Source organism: Panulirus ornatus, chromosome 7, assembly GCF_036320965.1.
Source record: "Panulirus ornatus isolate Po-2019 chromosome 7, ASM3632096v1, whole genome shotgun sequence".
In the NCBI taxonomy this organism is placed as follows: Eukaryota; Metazoa; Arthropoda; class Malacostraca; order Decapoda; family Palinuridae; genus Panulirus; species Panulirus ornatus.
Genome location: NC_092230.1, coordinates 18,280,249 through 18,304,770, shown reverse-complemented (window position 1 = coordinate 18,304,770; position 24,522 = coordinate 18,280,249). Strand labels below are relative to the sequence as shown.

Below are 24,522 nucleotides of genomic sequence, written 5' to 3'. Positions count from 1 at the left end.
ATCGAGTGAGTAACGTAAGGGTAAGAGAGATGTGTGGAAATAAAAAGAGCGTGGTTGAGAGAGCAAAAGAGGGTGTTTTGAAGTGGTTTGGGCACATGGAGAGAATGAGTGAGGAAAGATTGACCAAGAGGATATATGTGTCGGAGGTGGAGGGAACGAGGAGAAGAGGGAGACCAAATTGGAGGTGGAAAGATGGAGTGAAAAAGATTTTGTGTGATCGGGGCCTGAACATGCAGGAGGGTGAAAGGAGGGCAAGGAATAGAGTGAATTGGAGCGATGTGGTATACCGGGGTTGACGTGCTGTCAGTGGATTGAATCAAGGCATGTGAGGCGTCTGGGGTAAACCATGGAAAGCTGTGTAGGTATGTATATTTGCGTGTGTGGACGTATGTATATACATGTGTATGGGGGGGGGGGGGTAGGGCCATTTCTTTCGTCTGTTTCCTTGCGCTACCTCGCAAACGCGGGAGACAGCGACAAAGTATAATAAAAAAAAATATAATATATATATATATATATATATATATATATATATATATATATATATATATATATATATATATATATATGTATATATAACCTGTCACATGACAAATCATAAAAGGCTATATTTGGAGATTGTTAAAATTTTTAGGCATTTAATGTAGCGTTGTCAGTAATGTATAGCGTCCTTGGATTATGTGTACTACCTCATCATGTTACTACCAGGGAAAAGTCAGGATATTTCTCTAATTCAGGTTAAGGTCATAGCATTTTGGAGAGAGTCCGAGAAATTTGAGATAATGCAGAAGTTTAGGGAAAAGTTTGGGCACTTTAAAATTCATGAATAAACACACACAAGTAAGTAGATAAGAACGTAAATAGGTAGAAATACAAATACAAAGGAATCTAAGCAGAAATAGACCATTTGATCCATTCGAATAACGCACAGTTTTCTTCACGCTAATTATCTCTTATGAACTCGTGTTCGCTATTTCCCACACTAACGAGGTAGGAAGTACGTCTCTCCTAGGCCTCCAGTACACAGCTGCAAAACAGGTTTCTGGGCCTTCATTAGCGTATCTTCTGATGTCGCGGCGGCAAAGGCGATACATTCAATTATCGGTCAACAAAATTCACGTTTGTATCTGACTCCTCTATAGCTGAGCTTCCCTTAAGACTGGTTACGGTGGCTGTGTTGTTAACCTCGAATCCGACTGAAGGATTTTTGGCTCTAATCAAGACTATATATCCTCTCCAAAGCTGGTTGAAAGTACTTGGCGTAAAGGGCGAGTTCTGAGAATGTGGTCTGATCATTTCTAAGGCAGCTGCCTATGTAACCTGTTACAGAGCGTTACGTTCCTACGACTGAAGCTGTTACCTTGTAAACAGTGTCTTGAGGCCACTCCCGTTGATCAGTTGCGAGAACGCTGAGATCATGCGCGTAACCTGAGGTGAGTGTGTGACGAACTGAGTGTTCATCCTAGCTAGGGGGGTATCCAACAGCACCACCACTGACTTTCCTCACCTCTGTCCACTGTTTCTTGGAGATTTGGTCTGCTGGTACGTGGCTCAGCCACCAGTTCACCATCCATGAAGTGCTGATGGATCTCTTGAACCTTCGGCCTTTAGCTGGAACGTCAGAACGGCGATCATGGCCGAGCGGTTAGCGCCTCCAACTACCACGCAAAGGTCTCGGGTTCGAGTTTTTATTGTTGGAGGGCATTATGTGTTCTATGAAAGTGCATGTTCATATGCACTGTATTCGCATATAGTCATATAATGCCCTCCAACAGCAACTATTCGAACCCCACGCTATTTATGTGATATATATATATATATATATATATATATATATATATATATATATATATATATATATATATATATATATATATATATATATATATATATATATATATTATCCCTGGGGATAGGGGAGAAAGAATACTTCCCACGTATTCCCTGCGTGTCGTAGAAGGCGACTAAAAGGGGAGGGAGCGGGTGGCTGGAAATCCTCCCCTCCCGTTTTTTTTTCAATTTTCCAAAAGAAGGAACAGAGAAGGGGGCCAGGTGAGGATATTCCCTCAAAGGCCCAGTCCTCTGTTCTTAATGCTACCTCGCTATCACGGGAAATGGCGAATAGTACGAAAGAAAAAGAAAGAAAGATATATATATATATATATATATATATATATATATATATATATATATATATATATATATATATATATATATATATATATATTTATATATGAAAAAAAGAATACTGCCCAAGTATTGCCTGCGTTTTCTAAAAGGCGTCTAAGAGGGGTAGAAGCGGGTAGTTGGAAATCCTCCCTTCCTGTATTACTTTCCAAGAGAAAAAAAAAAAAGAGCAATGGAGCGGGTGACGATTTTTCACTCTAAGGCTCACTCATCTGTTCTTGACGCTCCCTCGCTCACACGGGAAGTGGCAAACATGTATAAAAGAAAAAAGAATATATATATTGCAAGAGATCACAGTGTTGCGCGAGATCTAGTGTACGAATAAATCCACGAGGAAAATGAAATATGATAAGTTCCTAAGCGCACTTTCGTGTAATAATCGCATCATCAGGGGAGACACAAGAAGGAAATATAACAATCAGTTGATATAAAACGAAGAGACGTAGCTAGGACGCCACTTGGTAAACAAGTGACTGTCCGAACAGTCACTTGTTTAGTAAGATACGGACAAGTGAGATTCATGATGTATTGCTGTTTCATATGTAGGTACCCTAAGACCTCCCTTCTGAAGATGAAGTGTTGAACGTCGACTGAGTGATGCAGTAGTACTCACACTGATGTAGGTCACGTGGTTCTGAAGTCTACAACTGGGCCGGAGTACTTGAAAACTACATTGGTTGACTGTATTAGATTATTGCTCTGGGTGAGGATGTTTCTCATGATGTGACAATTAATGTTCCTGTCAACTTTCGCTTGCAGGTTAAGTTCGTCATATATATATATATATATATATATATATATATATATATATATATATATATATATATATATATATATATATATATATATATATATATATGTTCCTGTGTGTGTGTGTGTGTGTGTGTGTGTGTGTGTGTGTGTGTGTGTTTCGAGTCTTCCTTTTTCCCAGATTCCCTCGCCAACATGAGAATCTATATCACGACAAGCTGCTCTGCCTGCCATATGTGTGGGACGCCCCTGTTCCAGCCAAGTGAAGGACGAGGCAACAATATGTATCAGAGCGATGAATTCCACTTACCCTTTACGTATAAGACAGGATAATCTCGCATGACCTAATCCTCCGTCTTACAACTGAACCCACATAACAACAGACTACTGGGTCTTAACGAGGTTGCTCGTGATAGTCGAAGAGATGAGAATGTCATTAGTTAATGTGGCAGGAGTAGAAAGGCTTACATTTTTTCAAAGTGGGAGACCTTTAAACTTATCGTATAGCTAAGGAGGTACAAACAGTGTTACCCAGACGTGGATTCGAAGCAAGATATCAAAATCGTCTAGGATTATACATACTGATGGTATTGCTTTCAGCCATTGTGATTAGGGAAAATCGTTCCGTATGTTAGCAAATTGTCTCTTGTGTGTTATAGCAAGAGAACCAGCTGCTTTTAATGTCCTACAGAGATATCCACACCTACCGAGGCCATTCTACTCCTCTCATATCAATTTCAGTCACCATGAACACCCTTCCACTGGCGTCCATATATAACGCTATGCTCATTCATCTCCTGGACAACAGCCCAGGACCTTGGTACAAATCCCGTAGGAGGGAGGAACAGATGTTCGTCATAAATCTACAGCTGCAGCCTCCACACCCTGTGTAGCAGTAATTTCTTCCACATCTGTACCACACTTAAAACAGTCACGTCCATACCTGAAGCACTCATGTCCATCTCTGTAGCAGCCACCTCCACACCTGTAGCAGTTACCTACACACCTGCAGTAGTCACCTCCACACTTGCAGCAATGCATCTGCAGCAATCACTCTCGCACCTGCAGCAGTCTTATCCACATGTATAGCAGTCATATCCATACCTGAAGCAGTCACCAATGCAGCAGTCAATCCCACACCTGTGGCATTTACCTGCTAGTAATCATCTCTTCTGCAGGAGTCGTGTGCACACCTGCATCAGCGACCTGCACTTCTTCAGCTGTCACCTGCACACCTGTAGCAGTCATGTCTTCCATAGCAGTCACCTGTGCACCTGTAGCAGTTACCTCTCCTACAGCAGTCACCTGCATACCTGTAGCAGTATCGCTCCTACAGCAGTCACCTGCCCACCTGTAGTAGTCATTTTTCCTACAGCAGTCACCTGCACACATGTAGTAGTCATCTCTTTTACAGCAGTCACCTGAGTGCAGTGGGAACCCCCACAGGGGTCAGCGCAGCAGCCATGTCCCACATCTGGCACACGTCCTGGACACCCGACCCGCTGGTCCTTCAGTCAACGTTAACACTTGGCATGCACGAGGGCATGAGCCTTGAGAACGAAGGGACGACCCATGATTATGTTGATCTGGCCTTTGACGTGACCCTTGAAGCCATCATACTGATCTGTTATAACTCCCTGATCAAGGTATTACATCTGAGAGAGAGAGAGAGAGAGAGAGAGAGAGAGAGAGAGAGAGAGAGAGAGAGAGAGAGAGAGAGAGAGAGAGAGAGAGAGAGAGAGAGAGAGAGAGAGAGAGAGAGAGAGAGAGAGAGAGAGAGAGAGAGAGAGAGAGAGAGAGAGAGCATGACTCTTTCCTTGGGAATATTTTAGATTTGGTGACATTCCTTACATAAACACGTCCTGTTGGTGAACACTGTGGAGTCAGCAGTATCGCCACCTTCATGGTAGTAAGGAGGGAAAGAGATGACAAAGAAGAGGAAAGACTGGCTCTCTCTCTCTCTCGATATACGACAGCTTTATGTTCCACGATATAGTGGAGGAGGAGGAGGAGGAACCAATCTGACAGTTCATAACGGGAAGAGGAGGAGGAGGAACCATTCTGACAGTTCATAACGGGAAAAGTAGATAAAAAAATCTTTTAATATATATCTCTTAATGTTTATCCTGTTATTTAACATGGTCATATCTTCAAATCTCACTCGCACAAAGGATTCTTAAAATTTCCTCAAAAAAGTCTGTAACTTACGCATCCTAAATCCTTAGAAAAGTAATAAGTCATTTGAAAAAAATTAGCCTCTAACCTTTTAACTCGTAGTGCAGTTGGCCTCTCGAGAACATATTGTCATTCTTTCTACATTCCTGCCCGTCATGTCCGTTCCTGTGTCTTGATTACCACTTGATCCTTCCTGGAAGTTGTATTATTCAGTTGTTCTCAAAATCCTTCGTCAGTGTCTCACTGTTTACTCTTCCTGCAGATTTTGTTCCTTGTTTTCGAAGTCTCTCCTGAACTTCCCGCCATTGCTCATGTACCTTATTAACTCTTGGTAAAGAACATTCGTATCTTCATGTTTGCCATTTTTCTTTACGGCCTCAAGTTTCCTGAAGTTGCTCTGACTCCACATTTTACTGCCTTCACCGTACTCCTGCTGGGTCTTAAGGTGTTCGTCTTGCCTCTCTCCACCACCACTAGTCTTCACCCCATTCATTTTCATTCTTGTCTGAAATCCTTCCACCGTTACGTTCTCCTTCACCTCAGCAGTACCTTCATGTCACACGAGACACACACACACACACACACACACACACTCATATGTAACTCGCTTCACCTTCCTTGACCCAGGTTCTTCTGTGGGAGTTCCCATTACGCTCAGATATCTGCTCCCTCCTTTAGGCAGGGCTAAACCTCAAGAATGGCGGTGATGTTGTGTGTGTCTCATTATCATTATTATTATAATTATTATTATCAATATTATTATTATTATTATTATTATTATTATTATTATTATTATTATTATTATTATTATTATCATTATAATTATCATTATTACTATAAAAATAATGATAATAATAATAACAATAATAATAATAATAATAATGATAATAATAATAATAATAGTAATGATGATAATGATAATGATTATTATTATTATCATTATCATTATTATTATTACCACTGTTACTATTATCAATATCATTATTACTATTATCAACATTATTAATGTTATCATTTTCATAACTATACTATTTGATAGGGAGGGGAAGTATAGGATGATTATAACCCAGGTAAGTAAGTAAGTGTTCATTGTTTTCTGAGTGAAAGTTACAACTTGAGTGTGAGTGGATCTTCATATACGTTGAATCGATGTTTGTAGTGGTAGAGAAATAGTAATAATAATAATAATAATAATAATAATAATAATAATAATAATAATTATAATAACAATAATAATAATAATGATAATAATAATAATAGTAATAATAATAGTAATAATGATAATAATAATAATAATAATAATAATAATGATAATAATAATAATAATAATAATAATAATAATAATAATAATAATAAGGGTCAAGTCAATTGGGAGGTGAGTTTGAATGGAGAAAAACTGGAGGAAGTGAAGTGTTTTAGATATCTGGGAGTGGATCTGGCAGCGGATGGAACCATGGAAGCGGAAGTGGATCATACGGTGGGGGAGGGGGCGAAAATTCTGGGAGCCTTGAAGAATGTGTGGAAGTCGAGAACATTATCTCGGAAAGCAAAAATGGGTATGTTTGAAGGAATAGTGGTTCCAACAATGTTGTATGGTTGCGAGGCGTGGGCTATGGATAGAGTTGTGCGCAGGAGGATAGATGTGCTGGAAATGAGATGTTTGAGGACAATGTGTGGTGTGAGGTGGTTTGATCGAGTAAGTAACGTAAGGGTAAGAGAGATGTGTGGAAATAAAAAGAGCGTGGTTGAGAGAGCAGAAGAGGGTGTTTTGAAATGGTTCGGGCACATGGAGAGAATGAGTGAGGAAAGATTGACCAAGAGAATATATGTGTCGGAGGTGGAGGGAACGAGGAGAAGAGGGAGACCAAATTGGAGGTGGAAAGATGGAGTGAAAAAGATTTTGTGTGATCGGGGCCTGAACATGCAGGAGGGTGAAAGGAGGGCAAGGAATAGAGTGAATTGGAGCGATGTGGTATACCGGGGTTGACGTGCTGTCAGTGGATTGAATCGGGGCATGTGAAGCGTCTGGGGTAAACCATGGAAAGCTGTGTAGGTATGTGTATTTGCGTGTGTGGACGTATGTATATACATGTGTATGGGGGTGGGTTGGGCCATTTCTTTCGTCTGTTTCCTTGCGCTATCTCGCAAACGCGGGAGACAGCGACAAGGCAAAAAAAAAAAAAAAAAAAAATAATAATAATAATAATAATGATAATGATAATAATAATAAATGACATGTGTCATACATAATACCCGGTATGGTTCGAATCCTGTTGAGCAGGAGGGTTGATCAGTTACGTTGATGGGAGGTTGCAGGTTGAATTCATGTCTGTCTTTGGTTAAAATGATGATGGTGGATTTCTGTGGGAATGCAGACATGAATAAGTTAATTTTCCAGTTGCTTGACACAGTGTTGTATGTTTGTTGTTGCTTGACTTGTGTTAGGGTACTGGAGATCATATGCTTATGAAAGAATATTCACGCTGTGATTTATGGGGGATGACGGAGGTTATACAAGTAGAGATTTGAAGACCTGGTGGAAAAATAACTGTTCTCTGAGGACCTCAGAGGATTTGGAAGGTGCAGTCTTTCTGAATGTCTTCAGCTTGGTCGTAGGCTATGATGTTGGCTAACCTTTTTTCCACTTTTTGTCCTTATGGAACGTAGTGTTCACTATCATTTGTCAGAGGAAGTGTCGAATCCTTTGTTCATATTTATTGCCACTAGTATTATGAGGGAGGAAGGCCGCTCTTGGCTGAAGTCCATCATAAATGTTTTATGTGATGTTTGTGTGCAGTGTGGTAACGGAGAGACTGTGTCTAAGGCCTTGCTGTGTGAATGAGACTAGAATGTTTTGGTTGAATCTGTAGTAGATCTTTTTTTTTTCGAGTAGTATGGGTATAACTGAGAGCAGAGATAAAGGGCAATAAGGGGAAAGGGATCTGGATGGTGTAGAGAGTTTCAGGATGGTATTATGAGGATATCATGGTGGTAACTTTCCAGATCTCTGGGGTTTTGCTGTGTACCAGGAGTGGTTCAAGATATCTGAAAGTCCCTGGCTTGCAAATGGACTGAGGTTGTCTCCAGGGAAGTGTATTATGTTGTCATGGTCGTTTGCAGAGGAGTTGTTTCAGGTTGTGGCTGAGCAGCGTGTCAGTGTTGACGTTGGTTGGGAAATAATTTGAAGAAGGATTTTGTGTAGGGTTTTCATGACTCTCCTCACTGGCATGTGGTTCGTTTCTGATTATGTGTTGAGCACATGATGATGTTTGTGTGTTCTGTGGAGGAGAGGATATTGCTATTTTGGGTTGGAAGTCCTTCCCGTGTGGGAGACGCAGGGTAAGGGGAGGTGTGAGTGTTATCTATCGTCCAATAAGGTTGAGCGCTGCTGACTTTTGGTTCACTGTATTAAGGAAGAAATGCCAGTGTCCTGGTTACCTGTAGGTAATTAAGTTGTTGATGATGATGATGTTCAGAGACCAGACTTGATCTAAGAGATACTGGTGATGGTGAGAGGTTTTGTCTCGTTATGTTTCTAAGGTTGGAGACGTCTGCAACCAATGGAGAGAAGTTTGGGTTTCATTGTTTTCTCTGACATTGTTCCACGTGTTCTGGCGGCTCGGTTGACGGGGTTGATGAAGAATGATGTAGGGATGAGAAGTTATGTGAGAGAGACATGATTCCTATTTTTTCTTTTAGGATAGATGAGGGCAGGACAATTGAATGCACAAGTCACGGTCAGGGAACATACGATATATGTTATATATATATATATATATATATATATATATATATATATATATATATATATATATATATATATATATATATATATATATATATATATATATATATATATAACAGCCAGGATCAAACCCGGGACCTCTGCGTGACAGGTGAGAGCGATACTGCAAGGCTATGATCGAAAACACTTTACTTCTTCCAATTTTTCTACATTCAAACTCACACCCCAACTAATTTGTCCCTCAACACTGCTGAACCTAATAACCTGCTCCTATTCACATTTACTCTCAACTTCTCCTCTCAAACACTTTTCTAAACTCAGTTGCCAACTTTTGTAGTTTCTCACTCGAATCAGCCACTAGAGTTGGATCATCGGCGAACAACAACTGACTCACTTCCTAAGCCCTCTCATCCACTACTGACTGCATACTCGCCCCTCTTTCCAAAACTCTTGCGTTTACCTCCCCAACCACCTCATCCACAAATGAATTAAACAACCATTGGGGACATCACTGGGACCTTCACTGGGAACCAATCACTCTCTTCTCTTCCTACTCGTACACGCCTTACACCCTTGATAAAAACTTTTCACTGCTTCTAGCAACTTACCTCACACACTATATACTCTTAAAAGCCATTCCGCAAGCTTTTCTATTTACCCTGCTATATGCCTTTTTCAGATCCACAAAGGCCACATAGAAATCTATCTGTTTTCTTAGATGTTTCTCACACACATTCTTCAAAGCAAACATCTGATCCACACATCCTCTACCACTTCTGAAACCACACTGCTCCTTCCCAATCTGATGCTCTGTGCATGCCTTCACCCTCTCAATCAATATCCTCCCATACAAACTTATGCCTCTGTAGTTTGAACATTCACCTCTATCTCCTTTGCCTTTGTAGAATGGCGCTATACATGCATTCCACCTATCCTCAGGCACTTCACCATGATCCATACGAACATTGAATATCTTCACCAACCAATCAATAACACATTCATCCTCTTTCTCAATAAATTCAACTGCAATACCATCAAAACCCGCCGCCTTACCGGATTTCATCTTCCGCAAGGCTTTCACCACCTCTTCTCTCTTCACCAAACCACTCTCCCTAACCCCCATCACTTCGCACACCACCTCGACCAAAACACCCTACATCTGCAACTCTGTCATGGAACACATTCAACAGAAATTTAAAATCCTCACTCCATCTCCTCACTTCATCGCTATCTGTTATCACTTCCCTTCTTGCCCCCTTCACCGATGTTCCCTTTTGTTCTCTTGTCTTATGCACATTATTTACCTCCTTCTAAAACATCTTTTCATCCTCCCTAAGGTTTAATGATATTCTCTCACCCTAACTCTCATTTGCCCCCTTTTTCAACTCTGCACCATCCTCCTGACATTCTGCAGCTTTCTCTTATACATCTCCAGGTTATTTGCACTCCTTCCCTACAAGTATCGTCCAAACACCTCTCTTTTCTCTTTCTCCAACAACTTTATTTCTTCATCCCACCACTCACTAACCTTTCTGATTTGCCCACCTCCCACCTCTCTCATGCCACATGCATCTCCTGCATATGCCATCGCCGCTTCCCTAAATATGTCCCATTCCTCACCCACTTCCCGCATGTTCTTTGCTCTCAACTTTTGTCATTCCTCACTCAGTCTTTCCTCGTACTTTCTCACACAAGTCTCCTTTTCAAGCTCACTTATTCTTATCTCTCTCTTCTCCCCCTACATTCTCGCTTCTCTTTTAAAGAACGTCTCACATATTCACCTTCGCCTCCATAAGACAACCCACCAGCTGCCCCTCTCAGCACATTAACATCCAAAAGTCTCTCTTTTACACGCCTATCAAATAACACGTAATCTGATAATAACCTTTGACCATCTTTCCCACTCACATACGTATACTTGTGTATATATCTCTTTTTAAACCAGATATTCCCAATCACCATTTTTTTTTTCAGCACAAATCCACAAGCTCTTCACCATTTCCATTCACAACACTGAATACCCCATGTATACCAATCATACCCTCAACTGCCACGTTACTCATCTTCGCATTCAAATCACCTATCACTATAACCCGGTCTCGTGCATCAAAACTACTAACACACTCACTTAGCTGCTCCCAAAACACTTGCCTCTCATGATCTTTTTTCTCATGCCCAGATGCATAGGCATCAATTATCACCCATCTCTCGCCATCCACTTTCAGTTTTACCCATATCAATCTATCACACACTCCCACAACTCTTGCTTCAGATGTAGTACTACTCCTTCCTTAGCTATTGTCCTTTCACCTACCCCTAACTTTACTCCCAAGACATTTACAAACCACTCTTCCCCTATACCCTTGAGCTTCGTTTCACTCAGAGCCAGAACATCCAGGTTTCTTTTCTGAAATGTACCACCTATCTTTCCTTTCTTCTCATCTTGGTTACATATATATATATATATATATATATATATATATATATATATATATATATATATATATATATATATATATATATATATATATTGGAAAGGATCACAATTTTGCGCGTGATCAAGATATTCCTATGAGTCCACGGGGAAAATGAAACACGGAAAAGTTCCCAAGTGCACTTTCGTGTAATAATCACATCATCAGGGAAGACACAAGAGAGAAATATAACAGTCAGTTGATATACATCGAAGAGACGAAGCTAGGACGCCATTTTGGACAATCACATGTTTACCAAATGGCGTCTTAGCTTCGTCTCTTCGATGTATATCAACTGACGTATATTTCTCTCTTGTGTCTCCCCTGATGATGTGATTATTACACGAAAGTGCTCTTGGGAACTTTTCGTGTATCATTTTCCCCGTGGACGCATAGGAATATATGTATATATGTATACATAGTTTCATTAAACTGTCGTCAAATGACAAGTGGAAGTTATCCTTTTTTCTTTAAAACGGCTGAACTATGTCTACAACGGTAAACAAGCAAGGATGATTCTTACTGTACGAAGTCTGAACTGTTAACTAATCTTAATATTAACTTGGATATGAACATCACGTGAACACTCCGCACCGAAACACAAACCAAACTATTTTTCTTGAGGAAGAAGATTAGAAAGAGCCAACCCCACAGTATAAAGTGTACGAACTAACTCTCTCCACAACACAACGAACTCATCACACAGTAAAACAAACAAAACTGCAGCATATAAGCACAAAAAAAGGACACTGCTTCCAACAAGCACAGACCACATGCAGTACCAATTTGCTGTCACAAAGTATATTGAAAACTATTTCTCCAGAACACGAAGGTAGGGAAAACATCTCTTGGAAGCATGCCACGTGCTAGACTGTACGTCAGTATCATGAGAATGACACCACTAATACTCTACCACATTGAACACAACATAAGTAGATAATCTTATAAATGAAATGATCGCCACCCGGGCTTAAGATTAAACACAATGAAAACGTATTAAACTTAAGTCTCTTCTACACTCAACTCTGCTCAGATGGGATAATCTACAATACTCTATATCCGCTGATTGCCCAGGTCTAATGAGCAACTTTCTAACCCTACCTCCTCTGCTCACCCTTCCCCATCTTGCCTAGACAATAAACTTCCTCACCAGCGTCGCTGAGGGAAGCCATATCAAGAACCACCACATCCCTCGTCAGTGCACGATGTGTACACAGCATGAATGGCAGTGTTACCGAGATAAGCCCACTGTCAACATAGCTCGTAACCTCTTACACGCGATGGTAAAACCTTCGAATACGACAGCGCGAACCTGGAGCGCGGCGTTCACGGTACGACTTCTGATTATGATGGATCGGCCTTTGCAAACCAGGCCAGACCATCATAGCCAAAGGTCGTACAGTCGTGCTCAATGGTCGTACTGTTATACCCAAGATGTTAGAGGTTCACTTAGTATGAACTAAAACATTAAAATCACTTATCTTTTTTTTCTGTAGCCAGTAAACAAAAACCTCAATGGTTCTCCCGCACGTCACGGAACCCGCCGTTCTGCACGACATGCGCTGCTGTTGTTGATTGCCAGGAAGGTTCACTTCCGACCAATCAACCAGCCATCAAATATTCAGAACGACTGATTATGTTGTACCCGGCCTCGTTACTGATTATGTACCCAGCTTCGTTACTGATTAAGTACACGGCCACGTTACTGATTATGTACCCGGCCTCGTTACTGATTATGTACCCAGCTTCGTTACTGATTATGTACCCAGCTTCGTTACTGATTATGTACCTGGCCTCGTTACTGATTATGTATACGGCCTCGTTACTGATTATGTACCTGGCCTCGACACTGATTATGTATACGGCCTCGACACTGATTACTCGTTACTGATTATGTACCCAGCTTCGTTACTGATTATGTACCCAGCTTCGTTACTGATTATGTACACGGCCTCGTTACTGATTATGTACACGGCCACGTTACTGATTATGTACACGGCCACGTTACTGATTATGTACCCGGCCTCGTTACTGATTATGTACCCAGCTTCGTTACTGATTATGTACACGGCCTCGTTACTGATTATGTACCTGGCCTCGTTACTGATTATGTATACGGCCTCGACACTGATTATGTACCTGGCCTCGTTACTGATTATGTACACGGCCTCGTTACTGATTATGTACCTGGCCTCGTTACTGATTATGTACCCAGCCTCGTTACTGATTATGTACCTGGCCTCGACACTGATTATGTACCCAGCCTCGTTACTGATTATGTACCTGGCCTCGACACTGATTATGTACCTGGCCTCGTCACTGATCAGAGTGCACGGTGTGTATACACTCCACGGATGCTCCGTGTGGTTGTCCTCCTGTTGTTCACACCACAGTAGTCCTCCATGACAGCAATACCTTTTCGTGTTCTGAGGTCTGTAACCAATACTATTGATATCATGTGAAGATATAGCCATGTTCTCTTGCCCTTTCTATAAAGAGATTGGTTGTGCAAGACAGCTTACTTGTTTTGGCATCTATACTCTATACTACACGCATTATAATGTTCGTCCTAAACTGCACTGTCCAGGTGTTGGAGGACTTACCTGGTTACCCTCCAGGTAACACGGTACAGGAGCTGGGGAACCTAGCTGACAGTCCTCCAGGTACCACGGTACAGGAGCTGGGATGCTTACCTGACTGCCCTCCAGGTACCACGGTACAGGAGCTGGGATGCTTACCTGACTGCCCTCCAGGAACCACTGTAAAGTGGGCTTGTGTTCCTCATGGAATGGTTGTCTTGGTTGACAGCCGATCTTGATGAGTTCGGTGGGCTCGTAGATCTCCCGCGCCCCGACCAACACGGGCGGCGACAGTGGCTCTCCTGCGGGATAACCAGAGGGAGACCTCATGAATGCCTGGCACCAGTGCTTGAATGGAGATCACGAGAGAGAAACGTGACCTTAATCTTAATGCTTACATGAAAGACAGTAACCTTGGAGGAAGATGATAGGTCAGAGCCTGTGACGGAAAGAATGAGACTTAGGTTGGTGCAAGCGAGGAACATGACCTTAATCACTATGTCTTGTCTAAATGTGAGTTGCAAGGTCAGCCACTCCAAGTGACCCCCTAAAAGTTCAAAGAGACAGGTATTACGTACGTGTGAAGTTGATCAACACTTTAAGAACATAAAGCAGGCACGGGAAAAGCATGCCCTAAATCAAGGCCATCTTGGATGAAGGAAGAAATGAAAAGGAGAAGGAAGAAATTAATCTGGGCTCAGCGGGTGTTAGCAGACCTGGGTCGTGAAGAGGGAAGGAGGAGAAGAAAGAAGAGAATTCCGCAGCTTAACCGTAGAAGGGAAAGAATGGGATATCACAGCAGCTAATCCTCGAGTGGCCAGCCTCCACACAGAAACCATGGGAAGCAGCAGCCAAACGCGTGCCACGGGTCCAACAACCCTCGGGGATGGAGACTTGCAGACACCTCGCGTAAACAGAACAATCGGCAAAATAATACGGGGGTACGGAAAGGGAAGGTTGAAGAGAGAGGATGCCAGGAGATTAACGACAAACTTTTTTCATTTCACTCTAGTTGATAAAGAGATGGATGACACGCCACCACCCCAGAAGGCTGAGCGGTATTCCATACTTGGGTGTATAAAGATAACACTTGTACATATGAAACAGTCGCTCACAAGAAATACAATTGCTACGCCTGGTAAACACTGCTAGGCTTTGGGGAGCAGACTGAGATGTTCAGGGTATCGTGGAGGAGGTTCTGGTCATGCCCAACTTGTTCATATCATTACAGGGTTGAACTGTGGTGCATTAAAACTGAACAGAGGGAAGTGAATGATTGATTCTAAGACAGAGATATAGGGAGAACTTGCGTCTCACCAGTGATAAAATTTGTATGGTTACTACTTCCCCAGATGGGTGTCATAAGTGACAAATAGAAAGTGAATGTTGAGAGAGAGAGAGAGAGAGAGAGAGAGAGAGAGAGAGAGAGAGAGAGAGAGAGAGAGAGAGAGAGAGAGAGAGAGAGAGAGAGAGAGAGAGAGAGAGAGAGAGAGAGAGAGAGAGAGAGAGAGAGAGAGAGAGAATCAAAGAGAATTGGAGAGGAGAAATGAGTTGAGGTACGTAAAACGGAATCTTCAGCATAAGAGTGAGTTGGGTTCGAAGTTGAAACGAAATAATCATTTATGAAGAGAAGAGAGTTGGTGATAGGACAGAAACCTGAGGAACACCACTATTGACACGATAGGATGGGATGAGTCGCTCCAATGACAACTATTAAAATGGAATCACCTGAGAAGAAACTATGCATTATAGAACAGAGGAGCAGCGAATCCTAAGAAAAAGAGTTTAGAAAGCTACATTAAAGAACAGAGGAGCAGCGAAGCCGAAGAAAAAAGTTTAGAAACTAAAACAATCCTACACTCCGTCAAATGCTCTAGAAACGTCAAGCGCTACGAAGAAAAAAAAAAAAAAAGTTTCACCAAATTCCTTACGAGAAGACCAGAGGTGAGTCACACAGGAGGGAACACCAGTAGACCTACCACTGCGAGGTCCACATTGGAGATCTGAACGAAGCGTCTGGGATTCTGAGGGTTTGATAAAGTAAGAGTTGAGGAAAATTTCAAGAACTAGAGAGAAGAGAAGCGAGATTCATAGGGCGATAGCTGAGGGGCATAGACTCTCTCCTCTTCAGGCAGAAGGTAAAGCCTAGGCTTTTAGACACAGGCGCAATAGATGAGCCAGGGATTGGTGCTGGCTGAATGGCACACTATCTTTGAACTCGGAGAGGTATGTCATCTGAACTATACATATTGTCCACCTGGAGCAGGGAGAGCACTGAGAAGGTCGTGCGCGAGGATGCGTAGATGACATACGTTTAGTGGGAGGAGACGGGGGCTGAGGATCAGGATCTGAATCATAGAAAAAATGAGTCAGAAGAAAACAAGGTATTAAAGAGAGTGGCTGCATTAGTTGGAGGGTTCACAGTAGATTGATGAGGTCGGACAAATGGAGGAAAGGGTGAATTGCAGAAGTTGTTGTTGATGCTTTTGGTTAGGGGACCCCCAGACCCATTTGTCAGTAGAAGGAAGTCAGGTTAGCACACACCGTTTCTAGGAAAGTGCGCTCGACTTTGCGAAGAACAGCTTTGCAATGATTCCAAGAAGAAATGAAAGCGGAGTGGGTAGCAGAGGAAGGAAAGAGTTTCATGGTCTGGTACGCACCGTCCCTGATGCGACAGGCATCAGAGTAGGAGCAAACAAGGCATGACTGAGGAGGGGAAAAGATTTAGGAAAAGATGGGATGTAGGACTCATCCCACGAGGCACAATACGAGGCAACCCGACCAGGGAAGAAGTACCCTTCCCCTGTCCCATCTCTTCTTGTAATCAACCACCTATGAAAGAAAGCTACGGTATGGTGGGGGTGCCACACCATACAGCCGTCATGGCGGCGGTGCCACACCATACATACACCATAGTTGGGGTGCCACACAGTACAGCCACCATGGTAGGGTTTCCATACCATACAGCCATCATGGTGGGGGTGCCACACCAGACAGCCATGGCGGGGGTGCTATACTCTACAGCCACCATGGTGGGGGCACTGCACCATACAACCACCATGGTGGGGTATCGTACCATGCAGCCACCATGGTGGAGGTTCCACACCTTATAGCCACCATGGTAGCGTATCGTACCATACAGCCACCATGGTGGAGGTGCCTTACCTCACAGCCACCATGGTGGCATAGTGTGACCTAAGAAAGACCCAACAGCACAGCTGGACTCACTATATCAAGAGAGACTCCACACTCCACCACCCTCCCTTGTTTATATGTTTGTTTGTTCCGACCCAACCTCATTTGCATATATACAGTGAACGTCAAAGCCTGGCGACCGCTGTAACACAAGGACAACATTAAGAAATCCACCAATGTTGCCAAGAACAATATTCTTCTCTTTCTTCTCTATCTCCCATGTCGTTCTCGCCTTGGCCGAGGTAGCTTTAGGAGCAGCCGGACGAGCCTTCGAGGAAAAATCCTCGTGTGGCTTTTTCTGTTCCTACTTTTAAGAAGTGCTAATAGAGTAAGTGAACATTTTTCAATCCCAGAATCCACTACTTTTTGTGGTCTTCTACGACGGCCAGGAAGTATGTAAGTATTAGTGAATCTCCCCACTACAACGATGGTTTAACAATGACTAAGTCAAAATAAAACTTTCACATGGCAGCTGGAAGGATTGATCAGCCAGTGACACCTCTTCCTGAACTCGGTCTTGAGTGACAAGACGTGACGGAGGGATGGACGCCCTGCGAGCTTCACGGGGCAGGGGAGGCCACGGTGGGCGGCCCAGGTGATCCATGCGACGAGTGACGGAAGTACGACTGTTGTGGTTGTGTGGTGAGTCATGGCGGTGGTGATGCGCGTCGATGGTGGTGGTAGTGATGATGATGATAAGAAATAGTGATGATGATAATGATGTCTTAGGTGAGGGGAGGATGCTGGTGATGATGGTAGTGATGGTGGATTTGGTGAGGGGGGACGATGTTGGTTGTGAAGGTGGTTGTGACGATGGTGTAATGAAGGTGATGGTTACGTCAGGTGGTATAGTGACGTCAACAACAATATCATCGATCACAGTGAGGACACATCAGTGACAATGATAATGACCATGGTAGTGATGGTGACGCTAGGATGTGACAAACACATCAACGTGTGGAATGGTAAGGAGATTACCACAGGCAAGGGAGACATGGATTACAGACCTAAGTTGTAAGAGGGAGAGTAGGACTGAGAGCTGTGGGACAGATGGCTTATTTAATGGACTGGTGAAGCTGAGGGATTATGGATGCGTTGGCCTGGAAGTAGAGGGAGATTACCAGAGCTCCAGCCGAGGAGGAGGAGTCAATCACACAGAGGCTACCGCAGTACCAAGTGGGATTAGGAAAGACAAACATCACTTAGAGAGGAAAGATTACCGAGATATTGGGGTGTGGTGATCAACGGTACAAGAGCAGCCAAAAGCTGCGGTGAAGGGTGGATTACAGGAGGAAATATGAAAGAAGCAGGTCCTTTTACAGCGTGAGGTATTACAGCAGGAGCTCTCGCACCAGCACCGTTGGCCCTGTGACACCAGACAACATTACAGAGGCTGGCGTGGAGGTCCCAACATTTATATAGATCAAGTGTCAGGTAGTGGAGACCAGAGGACCATCTTTCTCCATGTCTGGCGGACGTTAATATCACTCAGCCGCTGATATGTTCTCGCCAAGACTCCCCGTGCCCTTCCCTTTGGGTTGTCTGCCAACAATGATTGCTGTTATCAAGATTTATCTGTCTATATAAATGGACACTGATTATATACTCCATCACTCAGCGGAAGGTCATGTCGAAGGAAATGGCGAAGCTTCCTGTAGGGGTATAGGTTCCTCATGACTTGTGTTCTAGACTATGTATTTGGAGGAGGATCTTTGATCTGTTGCTGTTTGCCTTCCTCTGTAATCACGCTGGAAACTCAAGGTCATTAGTGATCTAGGATGTGTCTGACGTCTGGTGGTTCTTAGAGGATTCAACGCGCTGTATTCCCATCGTATGTCCTGAAATTACAGAGAATCAGAATCTTTTCACCAACAGAACTTTAGAACGTTGTTCATATTCAACCGCAATGACCGAAGAGGATGAATGGTCGTCTCCCCACAGTCCAGTGACTTCATGTATTATGTTCAGTAGTTCTTTTATGCCTTCAAAACAATACATCGATGAAGAACTACAATATGCCAACGGCGCAATTGATCAAGGATATGAGGCGCACAAGCTGAGCGATTATCTGTTATCATTACATGTTGATTACTTGGGACATGGAGGCGCTCGGCAGTCGACGAAAACTTGGCGATATGTTTACATCAGACCCTTACTATCGAGCACACTCGACGTTCATTATCACCATCTTTCACTGACAATACGGCAGGTAATTGTAGGCCAACCCCGTATTTCTGTGTGTAAGCGATGTTTACATGTCAAAACATGACGCATGCGCACACGATAAGAAGTGGATCAAATGATTAAGGAATGTCCGGAAGTTTAATTCATGTAGTCTGGAAGCAAAAGAAGGCGAACTTTTCCTGTACTGAACATGGCTGGAAGAGACACAGTGCAGAGAAAACGTAATGAAGGCAGGACCTATTGTGATGAGAGTACGTACTGTCTGAGGACAGGTCATACTGTATGAGGACAGGACACTGGATGAGGATAGGACCCAACATACTTAGGACTCACTTTAAGAGGACAGGACATATTGTAAAGGACAGGACGTATCTAATGAAGCTGGGACATATCCTATGGGAAGAGGACATACTGTTTAGGAGAAGAGGACATTTTGCATGATTACAGGACATACTGTATGAGGATATATCACGTAAGAGTAAAACGTACTCTATGTGAACAATTCACACTGTGTGTGAACACCACTTGTGAAGATCATCACATCTGCTGAGCTCCACCTCTACTGGGCTTTGTGCTCACCAAAGGTCCTTCTTCCTCTAAACTACGCCTAGAGTGAGCTCAATTCGTCTGATCTCTCCCTTTTCAAAACTCCATTTATGTCAGTGTTGGAGCTTATCTATACCGTCTCCTCTCGCTCACCTATGTGTGTGTGTGTATATATAAATATATATATATATATATATATATATATATATATATATATATATATATATATATATATATATATATATATATATATATATATATATATATATATATATATATATATATATATGAATAACCCACAAACCCATCATCTATTCAATCGTATATTAACACACCAACAGAAACTCTAACATGATGTAAATTCATAAACCCAAATACTCATCACGTATCGCCCTAATCTATTCCCTGGGCAACTGAAGTGCAGTGCTTTCATCAGTGTCATTCTATATCTTTCCTGAATTTGCGGATTGAGGAGGATGTATGTATTTAGAATAAACTCATCCAATCATTACACAGTCTTCACACACATGTTCTCGCTGGTCACGATCGTGGTGGTGGTGGTGGTGGTGGTGGTGTGCGGTGGTATGAGGTATTGCCGTAACCACCAGAACACGACGGTACGACCCCAGGGTATGATAGTTGCTCCACCAAGCTCACAGGGTCGAACCTACGTGCTCAAGGGTCGCGCTTTCGAGCTCTAAGGGAACCTTTTCCATCATTCATACTATTCATGGTCTGTTCTCAGGAGGAGTGTGAGGTCATGATGAAAGGTGGAGAAGGAGGAGGAGGATGAAGAGGTGAGGCAGGTTGTGGACACAGGAAGGACGACCATGGTGCTCCATTACCTTCTGTTGACACTACAACACCAGGTAACGACGTTAGGTCAAGTGATCCTCCAATATTGTCCCTGTCGCCTCCGACTCCTCCTAACTCATCCTCCTCCCTCGCACCTACCTCATCCTCCTCCGTCTCTGTCTTCTTCATTACCGCGCCTTCAACATCGCTGGCGAGTAAGTTGGTGTTATATTTCTGACCTCCAGCAGGTAGTCTCGTCAAAGCCCATTAGGTATTCTGTTTTTCTGGCTTTCCCATTTTACTCCATGGACACTCCCACCCACATCTCATAATCCCAAAGGTTCTCTCTCCCATCTCTCTCTCTCTCCTATTCTTCCATCCCTCCTTTCCCATTGCTATCCCATATATCTTCTCTTTCCATCCTTATCATAAATTCCTACCTTCCTACCTCCTATCCCCATCTCATTTTCCATCTTTGTCCTCTCCCACCTCATCCCATTTTCCATCTTTCTCCTCTCTCGCCAAAGTGTGAGGTAGTATGGAGGTGGGGGCACACTCAGAACCCTTTGTCCTGACCTACTGTTAAGTGTTGAGGCAGTCTGAAGGGTGTGGCATACCGGGGACTCTTCACAGAACAGTAGTGTCAAGTGTGAGGCAGTATGGAGAGTGTGGCACAGTCAGAACCCTTTATACAACACGTGTGGGGTAGTATGGAGTGTGTCACAGATTCAGGACCCACTACACAACCCCTGTGTCACGTGGCACCAGTTCTTCACTCAGCCGACGCTGTGAATCAATAAGTTGCTAAACTCAGGAAAGCAAACACTGGAGCTATGTCATATACAAAATGAATTTCCAGTATGTATTGCCACAACAGAAGTTCCATGTACTCTACGTTTTGTAAGTCACATGATTATGGTTTTTATTATTGTTGTAAAGTATAGCAGGAGAAATAGGAAGTAGCGCATCTGATATATATATATATATATATATACATATATATATATATATATATATATATATATATATATATATATATATATATATATATATATATATATATATATATATATATATATATATATATATATATATATATATATAAGTACCAGGAGAGACTGAGTACAGAATGGAAAAAGGTGAGAACAATGGAAGTAAGGGGAGTGGGGGAGGAATGGAATGTATTTAGGGAATCAGTGATGGATTGCGCAAAAGATGCTTGTGGCATGAGAAGAGTGGGAGGTGGGTTGATTAGAAAGGGTAGTGAGTGGTGGGATGAAGAAGTAAGAGTATTAGTGAAAGAGAAGAGAGAGGCATTTGGACGATTTTTGCAGGGAAAAAATGCAATTGAGTGGGAGATGTATAAAAGAAAGAGACAGGAGGTCAAGAGAAAGGTGCAAGAGGTGAAAAAAAGGGCAAATGAGAGTTGGGGTGAGAGAGTATCATTAAATTTTAGGGAGAATAAAAAGATGTTCTGGAAGGAGGTAAATCAAGTGCGTAAGACAAGGGAGCAAATGGGAACTTCAGTGAAGGGCGCAAATGGGGAGGTGATAACAAGTAGTGGTGATGTGAGAAGGAGATGGAGTGAGTATTTTGAAGGTTTGTTGAATGTGTTTGATGATAGAGTGGCAGATATAGGGTGTTTTGGTCGAGGTGGTGTGCAAAGTGAGAGGGTTAGGGAAAATGATTTGGTAAACAGAGAAGAGGTAGTGAAAGCTTTGCGGAAGATGAAAGCCGGCAAGGCAGCAGGTTTGGATGGTATTGCAGTGGAATTTATTAAAAAAGGGGGTGACTGTATTGTTGACTGGTTGGTAAGGTTATTTAATGTATGTATGACTCATGGTGAGGTGCCTGAGGATTGGCGGAATGCGTGCATAGTGCCATTGTACAAAGGCAAAGGAGATAAGAGTGAGTGCTCAAATTACAGAGGTATAAGTTTGTTGAGTATTCCTGGTAAATTATATGGGAGGGTATTGATTGAGAGGGTGAAGGCATGTACAGAGCATCAGATTGGGGAAGAGCAGTGTGGTTTCAGAAGTGGTAGAGGATGTGTGGATCAGGTGTTTGCTTTGAAGAATGTATGTGAGAAATACTTAGAAAAGCAAATGGATTTGTATGTAGCATTTATGGATCTGGAGAAAGCATATGATAGAGTTGATAGAGATGCTCTGTGGAAGGTATTAAGAATATATGGTGTAGGAGGAAAGTTGTTAGAAGCAGTGAAAAGTTTTTATCGAGGATGTAAGGCATGTGTGCGTGTAGGAAGAGAGGAAAGTGATTGGTTCTCAGTGAATGTAGGTTTGCGGCAGGGGTGTGTGATGTCTCCATGGTTGTTTAATTTGTTTATGGATGGGGTTGTTAGGGAGGTAAATGCAAGAGTTTTGGAAAGAGGGGCAAGTATGAAGTCTGTTGGGGATGAGAGAGCTTGGGAAGTGAGTCAGTTGTTGTTCACTGATGATACAGCGCTGGTGGCTGATTCATGTGAGAAACTGCAGAAGCTGGTGACTGAGTTTGGAAAAGTGTGTGGAAGAAGAAAGTTAAGAGTAAATGTGAATAAGAGCAAGGTTATTAGGTACAGTAGGGTTGAGGGTCAAGTCAATTGGGAGGTGAGTTTGAATGGAGAAAAACTGGAGGAAGTGAAGTGTTTTAGATATCTGGGAGTGGATCTGGCAGCGAATGGAACCATGGAAGCGGAAGTGGATCATAGGGTGGGGGAGGGGGCGAAAATCCTGGGGGCCTTGAAGAATGTGTGGAAGTCGAGAACATTATCTCGGAAAGCAAAAATGGGTATGTTTGAAGAAATAGTGGTTCCAACAATGTTGTATGGTTGCGAGGCGTGGGCTATGGATAGAGTTGTGCGCAGGAGGATGGATGTGCTGGAAATGAGATGTTTGAGGACAATGTGTGGTGTGAGGTGGTTTGATCGAGTGAGTAACGTAAGGGTAAGAGAGATGTGTGGAAATAAAAAGAGCGTGGTTGAGAGAGCAGAAGAGGGTGTTTTGAAGTGGTTTGGGCACATGGAGAGGATGAGTGAGGAAAGATTGACCAAGAGGATATATGTGTCGGAGGTGGAGGGAACAAGGAGAAGAGGGAGACCAAATTGGAGGTGGAAAGATGGAGTGAAAAAGATTTTGTGTGACCGGGCCTGAACATGCAGGAGGGTGAAAGGAGGGCAAGGAATAGAGTGAATTGGAGCGATGTGGTATCCCGGGGTTGACGTGCTGTCAGTGGATTGAAGCAAGGCATGTGAAGCGTCTGGGGTAAACCATGGAAAGCTGTGTAGGTATGTATATTTGCGTGTGTGGACGTATGTATATACATGTGTATGGGGGGGGGGGGTTGGGCCATTTCTTTCGTCTGTTTCCTTGCGCTATCTCGCAAACGCGGGAGACAGCGACAAAGTATGATAGAAAAAATATATATATATATATATATATATATATGTCATACAAACCTCCAACAGCCAGGATCGAACCCGGGACCCCTGTGTAACAGGCGGGAACGCTACCGCTGGGCTGTGGGCCCATAGCCTAGCGGTAGCATTCCCGCCTGTTACACAGGGGTCCCGGGTTCGATCCTGGCTGTCTGAGGTTTGTATGTTCTATGAAGGTGCGCGTTCCTATGCACTTTGTTCGTACATATATATATATATATATATATATATATATATATATATATATATATATATATATATATGACAAGACAGAACCGCATTTTCATTTGCTGTTGCACTGAACTGATGCATAATGTTGCATATCATGCATTTCGTTACTCATTCAGCGATTCTCAGCGTAATCAGATCTACCGGCACTGTGTGCTGTGCCATATAACAACTGGGTCTAAGGTAACGGATGGGCGACGTACAGCTACCTAACTCAGCGAAGCGTCACTT

General features: G+C 42.8%; 1 protein-coding gene across 1 annotated transcript in view; it reads right to left on the bottom strand.

Annotated features, from left to right (window-relative positions):
- Nucleotides 1-24,522, bottom strand: part of LOC139749436 (uncharacterized) — a 1,258,504-nt gene that overhangs the window by 330,072 nt on the left and 903,910 nt on the right. The window contains exon 4 of the mRNA XM_071663287.1: nucleotides 14,070-14,212. Within this exon, the coding sequence (XP_071519388.1) occupies nucleotides 14,070-14,212 (143 nt within the window). The remainder of the gene's footprint in view (nucleotides 1-14,069; nucleotides 14,213-24,522) is intronic.